General features: G+C 42.3%; 1 protein-coding gene and 2 long non-coding RNA genes across 4 annotated transcripts in view; 2 read left to right on the top strand and 1 right to left on the bottom strand.

The window, feature by feature from the left end:
* The window catches only part of LOC138761227 (solute carrier family 2, facilitated glucose transporter member 11-like), a 71,652-nt gene that overhangs the window by 16,642 nt on the left and 37,243 nt on the right, over window positions 1-17,767 (bottom strand). For both annotated transcript variants that reach the window (XM_069933013.1, XM_069933014.1), the window contains exons 4-8: window positions 16,840-17,000; window positions 14,231-14,355; window positions 8,813-8,942; window positions 5,854-6,002; window positions 2,048-2,232 (exon numbers count right to left, since the gene is read on the bottom strand). In XM_069933013.1, coding sequence (XP_069789114.1) covers window positions 2,048-2,232; window positions 5,854-6,002; window positions 8,813-8,942; window positions 14,231-14,355; window positions 16,840-17,000 — 750 coding nt within the window. The remainder of the gene's footprint in view (window positions 1-2,047; window positions 2,233-5,853; window positions 6,003-8,812; window positions 8,943-14,230; window positions 14,356-16,839; window positions 17,001-17,767) is intronic.
* On the top strand, window positions 6,935-11,574 carry LOC138761230 (uncharacterized). The gene is made up of 3 exons (XR_011356202.1): window positions 6,935-7,033; window positions 10,183-10,329; window positions 11,422-11,574. It is a non-coding gene; the product is annotated as an uncharacterized lncRNA (long non-coding RNA).
* On the top strand, window positions 12,288-14,741 carry LOC138761229 (uncharacterized). The gene is made up of 3 exons (XR_011356201.1): window positions 12,288-12,360; window positions 14,059-14,139; window positions 14,250-14,741. It is a non-coding gene; the product is annotated as an uncharacterized lncRNA (long non-coding RNA).

The following is a 17,767-nucleotide window of genomic DNA, read 5'->3' as shown; positions in this document are numbered from 1 at the left end:
GTTACACCATCTTTACAGTGCGACAGCGATCAGGATCATATGGGGATTCGAATCCTGTGCTGTCTGTAAGGAGTTTGTACCTTCTCCCCATGTCTGCGTGTGTTTTCTCCAGGGGCTCCAGTTTCCTCCCACCCTTCAAAAACACACTGGGGTGCAGGCTAATAGGTGTAAGTTGGGCGGCTTGGACTCGTAAGGCCGAATTGGCCTGTTACTGTGTTCTATGTCTAATTTAAAAAAAAACACTCAGCAGACTGGGCAGCAACTGTGGAGAAAGGAATGTTACAAGTTAACCATCTAATAAGGGGTCATCAAGCCAAATGTTCTGATCTGCTTCCTGCTTGCATTTTACATCTGTGGTGTACATGCTATTTTACTTTTTAATTTATTTTCTTTTTGTTGTCACTTTTTAATCCAATTAAGTGTATGGATTGTAATAATTTTTAGTTGTTTTTGCAGTTGATATTGTGTGTTTTTTTACAAAGTACCTGTTCAGCTGCAGCGCTTAAGAATTTGGGTGCAAATGTAGATTGTAAAATGCACATGATAATAAACTCATTATTATGAGCAAGTTATAGAATCATAGAGATACATAGCACAGAAACAGGTCCTTCAGCCCATCAAGTCCACATCAACCACCTGTTTACACTAAACCAACATTAATTGATTTATTTTATTCTGCCCACATTCTTGTCAACTCTCCCTAGATTCTTTCTCTCACCCACACACCAGGGGCAATTGGCAGCAGCCAATTAATTTACTCACCTGCATGTTTTTGGGATGTGGGTGGAACTCAAAGCACCAAGAAGAAACCCATGCAGCCACAGGGAGAAGTTGCAAACTCCACACAGACCACGCCAGAGGTCAGGATTGAACCCAGATCACTGGCGAATTGCGCCACTGTGCAAAACAAATTCAGTTCTTGTCCACAGGTCCTGATCAGAGTTAAAGCTGTCATTCTTTAATGAGATAGCTAACTTTCACAACCTGACTGTGCAAATGTGTAATAGGAAATAGGAGCAGGAGTCGGCCATCCAGCCTGTTGAGCCTGCTCTGCCATTCAATGAGATCATGGCTGATCTGATGATCGGCTCATCTCCACCTACCTGCCTTTACCCCATATCCCTTAATTCCTCTTCTCTGTAAAAATCTATCTAACCTTGTCTGAAATATATTTACTGAGGTAGCTTCCACTGCTTCAATGGGCAGAGAATTCCACAGATTCATCACTCTCTGGGAAAAGCAGTTCCTCCTCATCTCTGTCCTAAATCTAATATCCTGAATCTTGAGGCTATGTCCCCTAGTTCTAGTCTCCCCTATCAATAGAAACAACTTATCTACCTCTATCTTATCTATGCCCTTCATAATTTTATACATTTCCACAAGATCCTCCCTCATTCTTCTAAATTCCAGCAAATACAGTCCCAGATGACTTAATCTCTCCTCATAGGCTAATACCCTCATCTCTGGAATCAACCTGGTGAACCTCCTCTGCATCGCCTCCAAAACCAGTACATCCTTCCTCCAGAAAGAACTGTATGCATTATTCCAGATGTGGCCTTGCCAGTACATCATACAGTTGCAGCATAACCTCCCAGCAACTAAATTTAATACATCGAGTAATGAAGGCTAACATTCCATTTGCCTTCTTGATCGCCTGCTGCACCCACAAATCAATCTTCTGTAATTCGTACATAAGCACTCCAAAGTCCTTCTGCTTGACAGCGTGCTGCAATCACTTGCCATTTAAATAATAATCTGATCTTCAATTTTTATTTCCAAAGTGGATAACCTCACATTTACCAACATTGTACTCCATCTGCCAGACCCTTGCCCATTCACTTCGTCTATCGATATTTCTCTGCAGACTCTCTGTACCCTCTGCATAATTTGTTTTTCAACTCAATTTAGCAAATGTAGGGGCTCTACATTCTGTCCCCTCTTTCAAATCATTAACGTATCTCTGCAATAGGATGGAAGTTGAACATCTGAGGTTTCTGTGAGCACTAATCTCCAACCTCTCTCTTCCCCTTTTGTTTTGGATACTTACAGCATTAATGCCACTGAGCTGCATTAAGAATGACATCATGATGACAATAACAAGTTGGTTTCGAACTGAGGGATCCCTGCACAGCTCCCACATGCTCCTTGATCTCTCTTTTATCGCAGATCGTTCAGCCTGCATCTCTTCAAGCTCTTGATGAAAATCGTGTTTTCCCCATAGTCTTTGAAGAGCTGCAAGCAAATTGGATGGAAACAAAATGGATATAAGTCTGGTGTCATGGTAAGCTCAGCTGATCTAGTGCTGTCCCCGTGAGCCCATGGAAGGAGACAGAAGAATCTCCGTATATTAATTCCTTCTCACAGAGAGTGGCGAATCTTTGGAATTCACTGCCTCAGAGAGCCTTAGAGACTAGATTTACCTTTAAGTGGAGGTGGATAAGTGTTTGAAAGATTGGGGGAATCTTTGAAAGATTGAAGGGAATGGGGAAATTGTACATTGGAATCGGGGTTTGGAGCAGATCAGCTGTGATCACATGAATGGAGAGGGAGGTGGAGGGGGGCTAAATGAGGCAAGTGGCCCACTCCTGCTCCTATTTTCTTGCATTTCGGTCACTTTTAGTGTAGTGTACATGAATATACTTGCAGCAACATTTTAATGTCATCTCAGCACAAGCAGGTTCACTGGTTGATCAATTGCAATCCCATGCAAGTTGAATGTATTAGAACTAAGGACTTATCCAGTTCAAGGCCTCCCCTGCTGCACCAACGTTGAGCTCAGCTTCAGAAGCAGGAGTTTTCCTGGGAATTTCACCAGATTCAAAAAGTTAATGCCATAAAGCAAACTTGAAGTCAACAGCTTTTTGGACCAAATAATTGGCATGGTATTTTTTTCATATATTACAAATATTCAGGGCAGCTCAGTGAAAATTCACACTGAAATTATGCTTTTTATAAAATGGCGCCTCCTCTGTCATTTTGAAAGAAAAACTAGCAGGCATGATAGATCTTTCTCAGTAGCTTCTAATTAAATAGACTATTGGAGGGATTTGTTTAAATGCCATTTTTAAATTTAGACATACAGCGTGGGCCCACGAGCCCGTGCCACCCAATTACACCCAACTGACCTCCCTGACCAATTGATTTATTTGTAAATACCAAATAGTAATCCCAATATGAGCTACTACAGAGACTCAACAATCTCTATACAAATTAAAATGGGCAAATATGATTGAGCCATCAAAGGCTGTGGTCATCTATTATTCACATTGCCACTCTTTCTATCAATGCAAAGGACCAGATGATAATTCAGACTAGTCAGTCCTGAAAATTGCAAATTGTGGAAATGACACACTTTCTACAAATAAATAATTGGCACTTAATCTATGAGAGTAGGTGTTCTACTTTCCAATCCTGTCTATCTCCAATAACCACAAGCAGAAGAACATTTGAAACAAGAGCAGGAGTCAGCCATCTGGCCCATTATATGCCTGCCCCATCGTTCAATGAGATCATGGCTGATCTGATCGTGGACTCAGCTCCATTTTATTCGCCGGCTCTTCATAAATCTCATATTCTTCAAAAATCAATTTATCTTTAGGTGCTTTCACACTTGCGTCCTACTAACTCGGCCGTTCAGTGTCCCGGGATAGGGATGGGGGTTTGGTTTTTCACACTTGACCACTTCTAACTGGGACACTGCACATATTCACAAGGCAAAGAGCCATCCCCAGGGTTAGGGCTGATCTACCTTCTACCGGTGACGTCATGACACATCGAGCAATGGTGGACCTGCCCTAAATCCTGATCAATGTATTATGATCTTATATTTGAACAAATTAATCATGCCTAATTATAACCTAATTAGCTTTATGTACAGCACATTATGAGCCCTTCAGCCCCTGTTGTTGTGCTGACCTAGATATAGCAATAGTGGACAATTTTTAAAGACCATGAGAAAGTTAGCAGCTCTAAACAGCATGAGAGATTTGGTAGCGCTGTCACACACAATTTAAACAGCATGGGAAAGCTAGTGGCTCTATTGCGCACAACATAGACATACAGTGGGAAAAAGCGATGTTGGACCTGCCCTCTCAGAATGCCTTGTGGCAGAGAAAGGGCTGTATGCTCGGAGAACTCATGGAAGGATTTCTCTACTGCAAGGCATCCTAGGAAGTCAGGTCTGCTGTCACTTTTTTCCCCACAGTCCTTATAAATTGTGCGTTATAGCACTACCAACTTTCCCGCTGTTTAAAAATTGTCCGCTATTGCTATTTATTGCTGTTTATTTCTTCTCCCTCTCTCCCACTGTGGACTTTCCCATGGCAAAGTTTATACCTTCACTTTAATCTTTTCTTCCTACACGTACCTGCACTCACGCAAAAACATGGATTATTTTAATTCCACAATGCAATTTCCCATTCTACACTTGCCTGATTGCAATTCTGGTGTCTGCAGAGGCCGAGGATTGTACTAGGGGTCGAGGCCGTCAATCCATAGTGTGAGATGTCATCATCTAATGCTGGTGTTGAGAAGATTTTCCTTTCACACTAAGCCCCTTTCACACTTGCAAGTGGTCACAGGAATTAACGGCCAATTGCCCTTTAAAGTGTCTAGTGTGAAAGAAAAATGGTCTCAACGCCGGTGTCACATGACGTCATCTCAGACCACTGAATGACGGCCTCAACCCCTAGTACAATCCCTGGCCTGCAGATGCTGGCGTTGCAATCAGGCAAGTGTAGGAGAGACAATTGCATTGTGGGATTTAAATTACCCAAGTTTTCGCATGAGTGTAGGAACGTGAAGGAAGAAAAGATTAAAATGAAGGTATAAAATTTGCCGTGAGAAAGAGAGAGAGAGAGAGAGAGAGAAAGAAGAAATAAATAGCAATAAACAGCAATAGAGGGCAATTTTTAAACAGTGGGAAAGTTGGTAGCGCTATAGTGCACAATTTATTGAAACTGTGGGAAAAAAAGTGATGGTGGATGACTTCCCAGAATGCCTTGTGGCAGAGAAACCCTTCCATGACTACTCTGTGCATGCAGCCATGCCTATAGCCCTTTCTCTGCTGCATGGAATTCTGAGAGGGTAGGTCCACCATCACTTTTTCCCAACTGTATTTCTATATTGTATGTGATAGACCTACCAACTTTCCCACCCTGTTTAAAAATTATCCACTATTGCTATTTATTGCTAACACTTTCTTACGTTCCCTTATAAAGGTTTATATCGGTCAGCACAAGAACAACAGGGGCCGAAGGTCTCATAATGTGCTGTACATAAAGCTTAATTATATTATAATTAGGCATGATTAATTTTGTTCAAATATAAGATCTTACATAATGCATTGATCAGGATTTAGGGCAGGTTCACTATCACTCGATGTGTCATGACGTCAACAGTCGAAGATAGAATAGTCCTAATCTCAAGGAAGGCTCCTTACAAGTGTGAAAGTGCTCAGTGTCCCAGTTAGGGGTGGTCAAGTGTGAAAAACCAAACCCCGATTCCTATCTCGGGACACGAATGGCCGACTTAGTGGGACGCAAGTGTGAAAGCAGTTACTAGACCCTTAAAGGCCGATTGGTCATAATTCCTGGGACAATTTGCAAGTGTGAAAGGGGCTTGTGTCTTAAATGCAATGAAAGGGATAGCCTCCACTGCTTCCTTGGGCAGAGAATTCCACAGATTCATTGCTCTCTGAAAGGCGTAATCCCTCCTTATTTCAGTGTGGAACAGTGCTTTGTAATTAATGAAATGTTGCATAACCTTTCTTAGTGACTACAACAACAAATCCAACAGTAAAGCTCTTTACAGCTGCAGTAATGATCACTCAGGAGATAAACTGTTGTCACTTGCCATTCATGGACAAAGCCCTGTTTCCTTTGTCAATCATGAGGTATCTAGGGCTCTCTGGAAACCAGGGCAGGATAACAAGCTGAATCAAGGCAGGTACGGCATTGAAGGCCAACAATAAAGGCCATACACTTTCACTGCCTAAAATCTCTCTGGAGAAACAAAAAGAGCACATAACACAAGGTTGAGATATATTTAAATATTCTCAAAATCTTTCAGACATTTCTACCTCCAAAAGATGTTTTTGCTCAAGTAAAACTTATTTTGTGAAAGACATGAAATATTGTAAATTTAAATTTAGACATACAGCACGGTAACAGGCCCTTCCATCCCACAAGTCTGCGCCTCCCAAATACACCCAATTGACCTACAACCCCCATATGATTTGAAGGGTGGTAGGAAATGGGGAGAATGTACAAACTCCTTATAGACAGCACCAGATTCGAACCCGAGTCGGAGCCTTTGAATTTGCACAATATCTACTGTTTCGTGTTACATGCATCAATTTCTTTAAAATAGTTGCACAACATACAAAGTATCTACACTCATCTATGTACATTAATCTGACACAAAGTGTACAGAAAAGTCAGATTGCCACATTAATCTGAGAGCAGCACTGATTTTATACCAAGGCTATCAAACGGGATTTTGATGAAGCAGCCATAATTAAATCTATTTATTTATTTATGTCTTTATGTACATTATATATTATGTGCTTTATACTATGTGGGTGCACTATAGTCCGGAGAAACGCTGCTTCGACTGGTTGAATACTAATAGTTCGATGACACTTAAACAAATTTGAACATAGCCAAGTATATTTGCAAAGAAATCCCAGTGTTTTGCAGGAAGAGGCTTCACCCCACTGCACTACTTAAGTTAATATCCGATTACTTTCAGGTTTAGTTTTGTTTTGTTTTTGTGTTTTCTTTTGTGGGATAGTCGGCTGTAGAAAAGTGGAACGTGTATATTTAATGTCCAAAATGTGGGAAGTAGCAAAATTTAGGATCATTCCCTGTTTTATTTTTTTTTAAATTTAGTCATATAGCACAGTAATAAACGAGCCTGCAGCTGACGTGGACATTTACCCCCTCCATAAATCTTCGTCCGCGAAGCCAAGCCAAAGAAGAAAGAAGCCCTTCTGGTCCACGAGCCTGTGCCACACAATTAAACTACAACCCCTGTAAGTTTGTAGGATGGGAAGAAACCCACGCAGATATGTGGAGAATGTACAAACTCCTTACAGACAGCGCTGGTTTCTAACCCGGGTGCTGTAACAGCATTGTGCTAACCGCTATGCCAACCGTGCCGCCCAAACTCTGCTGCTTTTCCACATGGAATGTGTGATACTGATCCCTGTGCAAGGTGGAGCAATGAGGAGAGACACAGCAGAGTTGGAATGGTTGCCAGACAGGGAAACAGGAGGGGACCACGGTCAGCTGAAGGTTACATCGGCAAAGGGTTTCTGTTACATGCCCCTTACAGCAAGGAATAATATTGGAGAGATGCCTCTTCTCCAAGGAAGTGGTGAAAAACTCAGCAAGTCAAACAATGTACTTTATATGGCAAAGATAAAGATGCATAACCAATGATCAATATATGAACAAACTATGGGCAGGCACCCACACAAAATGGTGGTGGGGTCAGGCAGAAGGAGGAGCACACCAGCAAACAAGGGGAGGGGGGATGGCTCTGTGAATGGAGAGGGAAGGGGGTGGAGAGCTGGAGGAAAGGTTTCAAAGGGATAGAATTTCTGCCAGTGCTCTTCTTGTTCTCTTCCCCATCCCTTTGTCTTCATTTTGGATTCCTCTAAAAGCTCTAATTCCCCAGCAGCTGTGATAAGACTGATTTAATGAGCTTCGTTTTATGCAAACATTATATCTTCAACATTACTCTGGTTCACAGGTTTCTCACAGGCTGCCATAACTATTCATTTCTTAAACAATGTGAGCAAAGACCTGTCTCCAAGAAACAAACTCAAAATACAAGGCGACATGCCTGCACCAGTGACATAAATTCAATGTCGTAAGCACGTGAACAGTGACACCTTCACTGCAGGCAACAAAACATTTGCTGTTGTGAAGCGGACTATTCAGGATCCACAATTAGTTCAGGAGCTATCGTTGAGCACAAGGTCTACAGCAGCCATTCTCAACAGGGGCTGAAACCCCACTCGGGGGGCCACAGCACTTTTCTGGGGGTGGGGGGAGGGGCCACGGTCTGAAATCATAACATTTTTTGTTTTTTATGCAGTCGGTAGGAGAGAAGTATGGAATTAAACTTGTGCGCTTCACAGAGAAGGGGCCTGTAAACTTTGAGCAGAGTCCTAAGAGGGCCATAACAACAAAAAGGTTGAGAATGGCTGGTCTTTAAGTTTCACTGCAACCAACGACTAGTTATTAGGCAAGTGTATGACCAAATTAGGTACAGGTGTCCAGCAGGGTCATACAAGTTCACAAACTTATCATGAGGGCAAAAGAGTAGAGAGGAATAAAATCTGCCAGCCAAGTTGAGAAAATGATCTGACAAGCCCCTCAGGTGGAATGCAGATGACAGACCTTTGAGGAAGCAGCAGTAAGGAGGAAGGTTGCAGGTTCAATCCACCATCCACTCAGCTGGGGCAGAGGTGGGATCAAACCACCCACCAGTGGGAGCCTGGCACCTGATGAAATGTAAAAGTAGCAATGATCTCCAAAAGACCAGCAGGGATTGGCTCTCTGGTTGCTATGCAGTCCCAAATGCCAGAACACTTTGCTGAGGCACCCCACCCCTCTCTTCCCCCTGTATTAAAACCCCAGGAATTCAGACATTCCTGACATGTCACTTTAAAGACTCACTGGAACATAAGGCAGTTCCTGAAGCCTCTTAGCTTCTGAATGAGCTGCAGCCCACATTGGTGATCACATGGTGACACTGTTATACTACACGTGTGAATATACTCGATCATCTCAAGGAGACTGACCTGAGTCCAACAATCTGTCCTAAGCATTTCCCAAGAGAAATGAATGTGGCTGTGGTGATAGTCACAAGGCCTCGTAACTTCTTTGGAGAACATTCCATAAGGTACATACAATGAATATTCATACCGTTCCCTTTAGATGGAAAGGAAATAAAACACAGGTTAATTTTGCCACTCATTGGATTATTGAAGGAACATGAGATGTAAACGCCATCAGCACATCTGTCTGGTTGCAGTCGTGATAAAGGTTTGATTATTTGATACGAAGGGTTAACGTAAATGGGGAGTGAGCCATTGGTCAGGAAAGAGGAAGGACTGAAACACAGGAAGAAAGCGACAGAGAAACACTAGATCTGCAGATGGTAGAATCTATCAACAGACAAAGAGAAGCTGGAGAGATCATCAGGTCAGGCAGAATCTGTGGAAAGTGATGGCCACTCAATGTTTTGCATTGGGGGCATTATTCAAGGATAAAGTGGGAAGAGGGAATAGCAAGCATAAAAAGGTAGGGGATGGGTGATGGGGAGAGGTCAAGAGGTGATAGATGGTGGACAAGTACATAAGATTATGAGGAGTTTAGATAGGAGGGGTCAGCCAGCACCTAATCCCAAGGGTGACAATAGCAAATACCAGGTAACAATGGTTTAAGATGAGCAGATGAAAGTTTAAGGGAGATGTCAGTTTATACAGAGAGGGGTGGGTATCTGGAATGCATTGCCAGGAATAGTGATGGAGGGTGGTATGACAGGGACATTCAAAAAACTTTCAAACAGGCACATGGATGTAAGAAATATAGAAGATAGGTGAGATTGTTGTGTAGTAGGTTTACATTGGTCAGCACAACAATGTGGGCAGAAGGGCCTATTCTGTTCTATGTAAATGAAGGTGAGTGAGGTGGAGAGAGAGGAGCCCATTGGGGGGAGGGGGAAGGTTTAAGAGAAAAGTGAGAACGGGAGCAGGTAGAGGACAGACGGAAACAGTGGAAATGGAATGAGGAGGGGATGACATAAATTTGGAGAAGTTTATGTTCATGCAGCTGGATTTTAAGCTAATGAGGTGGAATATAATAAATTGTTCATGTTTTCATTTGGCCTTACCCTGGCATTGGATGAAGCCAAGGACTGGGTGGCAAGGGTAACGGGGATTAAATAGCTGACAACTTTGAAAAGGAAGTGCCCCTCAAGCAGGGAAGGAAGACCCTGGCACTGGAAGGCAATAGTCTGGATAAGGAGGAAAGTGTTGACACAAAATCAAAGAATGGCAGACACTTTGAATTTAAAAGGGTCAATGAGAACAAGGAAGTATCTGTGGAACAACAAATGAAATTAATGTTTTGAATCAGTGGCTTAGGTGATTGGTTTCTCTCTCCACAGATACTAGAAAGGACCTCTCACTGGAAAGGAAGGGATGTGTCTTCTAAGGGATTGACTCTTAGAATATTGGTCTAAAATGTATGTTGCTCAACAGTAACATTGTACAAAGTACATGGTCTTGAATTCTTACTTGCTGCATCCGAACAGGTACTTATAAAAAAAAACTGTAATACTAAACTATTTGAATTAAATTAAAAAGTAAAACAAATCATAGTGCAAAGAAAATGACTTGTAATAGTGTAGGACAGTCCTTTTGTACAAGTTCAGACAGTCCATGATTAGTGAATCAAGGAGAGGTTTAAGAGTCTGATAACAGTTGAAAAGAAACTGTTCTTGAACCCAGATATGCTTGTTTATAGGTTTCTGTACCTTCTGCCCAAAGGTAGCAGCGAGAAGAAGTTGTGACTAAGGTGATGACTGTCCGTTATGATGCCTGCTGCCTTCTTGAGGCAGTACTTCACAGAGATGTTTGTAATGTTTGGGAGGTTAGAGTCTGTGATGGACCAGACTATGTTTTCGTCCCACAGCGCACATGAAGAAGTTTGATAGAGTATCTGACAACATGCTAAATTTCCTCAGTCCCTTTGGAACAGGGGAGGGAAACCTTTTACCGTGCGTGGGCTGGATGGTGTGTCCATGGTTGAACGGCAGGCCGCACTGAAATAAATACTAAAACACAGACATCATGTAATTTAATTTTTTGATTGTCTCTGCTTGAAGTACAATATAAAGTACAATATAGGAACATAACTAATGATAATTTATCAAAAATCAATCCACAGAAAAAATTCAAGCAATGACATCAACCGTATTCCTTCCAAAAAACTACGATGGTGCATTTCAAGTCAGGGGAAGGCATATTCAAATCTGGAAATGTACCAAAAATCACAAGTTAGTCATTAAAATGACACAATAAAAGAAGTCAAAAGGAGAAAAATGAGTCCTAATGAAAACAAAATAACTAACCCCAAAACAGACAGCAGCTCAGTCAGTGGGAAACTTGATTCTGTTTGTTGTATGATTGATGCCAATTACAAGACATCATCTCAAGGAGTTGTGCAATCAATCTTACCACTGGTAGAACAAACGATTTAGCAGGAGTGATAAAATATTCCTTTGCTGGATATAAATATTTTGGACAGTGCTGCAAACTGTCATTTAAACTTGGTTGCTTTTAAATAAGTCTTCAAATAGTTCAGGAGCTTTAAAAATAATCAGTAACAATTATTTTTATTTCAGAACTGCGGATATAAATAAATTTGTCGAATATAGCATCTTGAATCTTCCTCAGCAGAAGCTATTGTGTATTCCTGTCAACTTCTGTCTTTGATCCAGACCACCCAATTTTATTTAATTTCTCTGCGCTCTAAGGTGTGTTTTGAACTACGAAAATGTGAGGTAAATCCCATTTCCGAGTGAACGAAATTTGCTTTATGCTTAAATGAGTTTTGCTTCCAGCTAGAATTGGACGAAGGAACATCACAGTGTCCCACGCACGGACATCTGGGTTTGTGCCTTTTTGAGCAGCTCAGGGGAGGGAGTATTTCGGGGTCACTCCGAAAGGTTCACCCCATTGGTCGCCTGGCTCCACATTCACCGGTGGATGAGTGGTCTGGGACCAAGAGCGGGATAATTGGCCACTGAATCATAGTTTGTCTCAGGCCCAGCTTGAGGGCAAAGAATGTTCCCGGAAGCACCAGGGCAAGTTAGTTTTCCAGGGGCAGAAAGCGATGCGGTTGGTGATTGATTCCTGCTTATAACGATGTGGAGACTTCAGTGAACATTCTATGTGAACTCAGTCATTTTTCTGCCTGGTTCATGACCCCAAAGGAACAGATGGCATTTATATAGCCACCTTTGCTGAAGAATGTTTCATCCATGCACACTGTCCCCACCTAGGGCCACCAATGACAAAGGCTGACAGTTTAGTGCGCGAACGATGTATGTTGGAGCAGCTGAGTGTGATCGGGCAAACGCTTGGTTGCAGGCCCGATAAGTTTTGATCCAGGCCATGGGGGCTGTAGGTTGCCCACCCCTGCTTTAGAAAGTAGAGACATTGGTGTGTCTTCTTCACAATTGCTTTGATTTGCTGGTTCCAGGAGAGATGTTCTGAGATATGGACTCCCAAGAACTTGAAGTTTTATGACTCCCTCCACCTCCTCCCATCAATGCAGACAGGTGTGTGGTCCCTTGCATCTCCTCCCTAAAACCCACGATGAACTCCTTGGACATGGTGACGTTGAGAGCAAAACTATTCTTTAGACACCATCCAACCAGATTACTGATCTCCATCCTGTACTCTGACTCATCGCTTCCAGTTATTTGGCCAACATCAATGGCAATATCAGTGAATTGGTAGATTGAGTTGGAGCAGAACTTAGCTGTGCAGTCATGGGTGTACAAAAAATAGGACAGGGAACTAGGCTCGCAGCCTTGGGGTGTCCCTGTGTGGATGGTCAGTGTGTTGTCAAGGATGGCTGTGGAGGTCAAGTTATTGGGTAGATTTAAAGCGGAGTTTCATATGCCCTTGATTATTCAGGGTGTCAAAAGTTATGGAGAGAAGGCAAGAAAATAGGGTTGAGAGGAAAAATACATCAGCTATGATTCGAAGGGTGGAGCAGACTCGAGGCCAAATACCTAAATCTACTCCTTTTTCTTCTGGTCTTGTGGAGGAGGTGATGTTGCTGATCCACACTGACTGGGGTCTGCAGGGAGGAAGTCAAGGATCCAGTTGCAGAGGGATGAGAAGAGTCCCAGGCCCTTTAGCTTAGTCATGAGTCTTGCTGGCATAATAATGATGAACACTGAGCTGTAGTCAATGAGCAACAGCCTGATAAAGGTGTTCCTGTGGTCTAGGTGATCGAACACAGAGAAGAAGGCCAGCAAGAAGGCATCTGGCGTTGGCCTGTTGTGTCAGTAGGCAAGCTGAAGTGGGCCCAGGTCCTTTTTGCTCCATAATCAACCTCTCCAAGCACTTCAGATGCTAGTGCCATGGGCAAATAGTCATTGAGGCATGTCACCTTGTACTTCTTGGGTACTGGAATGATGGATACCCTTTTAAAGCAAGTGGGGACCTTAACCAGTGTAGCGAAAGGTTGAAAAAACACAGGTTCTAAGATGCCCGGAAAGGTACACTGTCTAGGCCGGATGTTTTCCAAGGATTCACCCTCCTGAAGGTTCTGTTCAGCTCAGCCTCAGAGATTGGAAGCACAGAATCACTGGGACTGTGGGAGCTTGTGAGGGGTCTTTATTTCTTTTCTTTCAAAAGAAGTATAGAAGGCATCGCGGTCATCCAGAAATGAAAGCTGCAGCAGGTGGAGGGAATTGGGACACATCGGTACATTTACAGAACTTTCACAGGAAGGATTTAGGTCCATACAAGGATGCTGTCACAGAATTAAGCTAATGGGGTGAAATGAAAATCACAAGAAAAGGATAAGGCTTACATCTGATGTGAGAGTTTAACAATTTAAACTTTTAACGTCATCAAAAATTCAGCTCTAAAATCACAAGACTGTGTGGTGAGGTTTTATTATCGCTAGGCATGTGGAGTTTAAGGTAATTGGAGTTCAATGTGATAAGTTAACGTGATGCCAGAAATGATTTAATGTCACGCAAGGGAAGCTTTAATTTCATGGGAGGGGGAGGTAGTTTAATGGTTTTATCAGAATAATTTCATGGGAGGGGGAGGTAGTATTATCAGAATGGGGATTTTCAGACATTTGTCTCTCTCCTTGATATCACACTTTTAAAACAGAGCTTTCAGTATTAAGAATATCTAAGAAACTGCATAACTTTTCTAATTTTTAATTTAGAGTTGATCAACATTGATTTTCTTTTTCCTTTCTCTTTGAAATTACTGGTCACATTTCCTAGGGCAACTCAGAGTGCATTGTTGCAGCTTAACACAGGAAAATTCTGAGATGGCTATCTGCTTGTAGAAAATTAGAGTCTGAGGTACGATCCAGCTTAAATCTGAAGCTTTGGAAATAACATTGTTCAAACCCTTGCCACAATATTTGCAAAGTTTAATAAATGCCTCTCGTACCTGCATTTACTCCATACAGGAACCTTCCCACAAGGATCATCTCAAAAGATTTCGCCATCCTGCTAAAACCCACTATTAAAGCGGCTACTATTGCCACAATATTGTTGAATATCAGACAGTTCTTCCTGTAATGCAATAAATTTGATTTGAAAGGATGAATTCAGCAGACCGAAAACATCTCAGCTCCCTCTCAGAGTCACAATTGGTCTCAAAGTACAATACCACATTGGCAGACATTCATATAAAAACATGTTGAACCATAGCCAGTCAAAACTGCTTCAAACAAGCAGAAGAATGTGATAGAATTGCAATGGAGCATATGACAGTAGTTCCTTGATGAAACATGAGCTCCCACTTCTGAACAAATGGACCATTACAATGGTAATAACTGTTAACAGTACACAATTGTCATAGGTACAGAAGAGAGCAGGAAACCACTTTACTCAAAGATGTCACCCTTAACAACAGACCCAGACCAAGGTCACCACCTCTAACATCCAAGGATTGGTTCAGTAATAAATAAAGTGAAAAGTAAGAGTCCATAAATGAGTCTCTGATTGAGTTTGTCATTTAAGGAGTCTGATGGTGGAGGGGTGGCAACTGTTCCTGAACCTGGTGGTGTGAGCCTTGTGGCACCTATACCTCTTTCCTGATGGTTAAGGCAAGTTTATTGTCATCTGATTGTACAAGTACAACCTGACGAAACAGGTTTCTCAGGTCCTCGGTGCAAAACATGCCAACATACAACCAGTCATACCACACATACAGACAAACATTACATATGCAGGACAAGTATTCTAGCTATTCTAGCTATTCTAGCTATAATAAATAAATAAATAGATTTTGTTTTGTACAAATGAGAGTCTCGGATGGTTAGTGTGAGCAGTTCAACATTCTTACTGCCCGTGGGAAGAAGCTGCTCCTCAGCCTGGTGGTGCTGGCTCTGATACTCCTGTATCTCTTTCCATATGGTAGCAGCAAGAACAAAGCATGTGCTGGTGATGTGGAGCCTTGATGATTGCTGCTGCTCTCCAAAGGCACCGTTACTTGCAGATGTTCTTGATGGTGGGGAGGGTTTTGTCTGTTAATTCCTGAGCTGTGTCCACTACCTTTTGCAGGGATTTATGCTCAGGGGTATTGATTCCCCATACTAGACCATGATGCAGCCAGTCAGCACACTTTCCATTTGTAGAAGTTTGCCAGGGTTTCTGATGATATACTGAACTTCCACAAACTCCTGAGGAAGTAGAGATGCTAATGTCCTTTCTTCATCATGCCAGGAAAGGTCCTCTGAGATAGTGACTCCCAGGAATTTAAATTTGCTTATCCTCTCCACCTCTGATCCTCCAGTGATCACTGGATCATACACCTCTGGTTTCCCCCTCCTAAAGTCAACAATCAGCTCCTTGGTTTTGGTGACATTGAGTATGAGGTTGTGTTGGTGCGCCTTTCAGCCAAGTTTTCAACCTCTCTCCTGCATGCTGCTTCATCACCCCTTTTTACGCATCTCACTCTTGTGGTATTGTCAACGAATATATAACCATATAACCATATAACCACTTACAGCACAGAACCGGCCAGTTCGGCCCTACTAGTCCATGCCGTAGCAAATCCCCACCCTCCTAGTCCCACTGACCAGCACCCGGTCCATACCCCTCTAGTCCCCTCCTATCCATGTAACGATCCAGTCTTTTCTTAAATGTAACCAATGATCCCGCCTCGACCACGTCTGCCGGAAGCTCATTCCACATCCCCACCACCCTCTGCGTAAAGAAATTTCCCCTCATGTTCCCCTTTTAATTTTCCCCCTTCAATCTTAAACCATGTCCTCTAGTTTGAATCTCCCCTTTCTTAATTGAAAAAGCCTATCCACATTTACTCTGTCTGTCCCTTTTAAAATCTTAAACACCTCTATCAAGTCCCCTCTCAATCTTCTACGCTCCAGAGAAAAAAGCCCCAGTCTGCACAACCTTTCCCTGTAACTCAGACCTTGAAATCCTGTCAACATTCTCGTGAACCTTCTCTGCACTCTCTCTATTTTGTTTATATCAACAAAATATGTAGATGGTCTTATTGTAGTAACAAGACACACATTCATAAATGTAGAGTGAGTAGAGCAAGAGGTTAAGAACACATCCCTATGGTGCTCTGGTGCTGATGGAGATTGTGGAGATGTTCTTGCTCATCTGCACTGATTGAGGTCAGTTGAATTGGGTTTCCAATCAGAAGGAGGGATCAAATGGTCTGCGACAATGTGGCCCCATTTCTTGCTGGGAACTTTTGTTGTGCCTTTCTTGGAACAGGTCCTTTATAGTGTGTCATAGAGGTTAAACATTCAAATGCCTGGACTAACTGGGAGGAGCCTACATGGACAAGTTTATTACCCAAATAGACAGTTGTTCCCTTTAACCCACAGAGGATCCAGATATGCATATTGAAGAAAACCAACAAGCTGATTTATTGAAACTTGCCAGAGATGGCATGGCATCTGAAATATTTTCAGCTCACCTCAGGAATTGGAAGTTCACGGTTCGACCAACTATATTTCTGCTGCAAAACCAGGTGAATGAAAATTCCAAGGGGCCAAGCCTGAATGTCTCTGTTCTTACCTTCCGAATCTAACTGAAAGATGTCCAGCAATAAATGACCCAAGCACACCTCCAACTGGATAGATCGATATAATGACTGTCCAGATCACTTTGATTAGCTGTTCCTCCATCACACTGCCATGGCGTTCCAGCAAAGTCTCATTGATAAAATATTTAATATACTGCAATTAGAACAAATTGATTTGAGATCAACATTTCTGTCAAAAGACTTCTTAATGGCAAGAGTGAATGTCCCTCTGAATTTTTAATTGTTTCAGCTTCCTTTTCCCTTCTGCCATCTGACCTATTGCAACCTACTGCCTCAAGTTCTCTGACAATGTTTCTCCATGATCAGTCCCAAAGAAAGAACAAGCCACTTTCTCCATGGATGTGCCTGGACTCAATTTCTAGAGCATTCTGAAGTCAAGTCCATCTATTGTGATATTTGATGAATCCCCTCCTTTCACACCCCCAGCACTTTGGTTTAAGATCTTTGCATTGCGCACCATTCCGAATCAGGAAAGCAATTGGGCGACTTGTCCACTATTGTCCAGTTGCTTTAGCCATTGAGAACAAGAATTTACATAGGGTGTAGTTCATCACCTAATAAAAACAATTTTGTTATCTTTATGTGTGTTCACTGTTGTAATGTAGGAAATAGTGTCACAGAGCTATGATGTCTGCCTGCTTTTTACTAATGCCTTGAAGAAGGACTCAGGCCCAAAATGTTGGTTGAGTATCTTTACCTCCTATGGGTACTGCGAGACCTGCTGAGTTCCTCCAGCATTTTTGTGTTTTTACAATCACAGCAATTGCAGACCTTCGTGCATCACTCCTTGTATAGAATGGAAAGAGGTCCTTTGGCCCCACATGTCCATACTATCCAAGTTGCCTATTTGAGCTCGTCCCTTTTTCCTGCATTTGACTCATATCTCTGTCAACATTTCCA

The sequence above is a fragment of the Narcine bancroftii genome, chromosome 4 (genome assembly GCF_036971445.1).
Source record: "Narcine bancroftii isolate sNarBan1 chromosome 4, sNarBan1.hap1, whole genome shotgun sequence".
Taxonomy (NCBI): domain Eukaryota; kingdom Metazoa; phylum Chordata; class Chondrichthyes; order Torpediniformes; family Narcinidae; genus Narcine; species Narcine bancroftii.
This window is presented reverse-complemented; position numbering and strand designations above follow the sequence as displayed.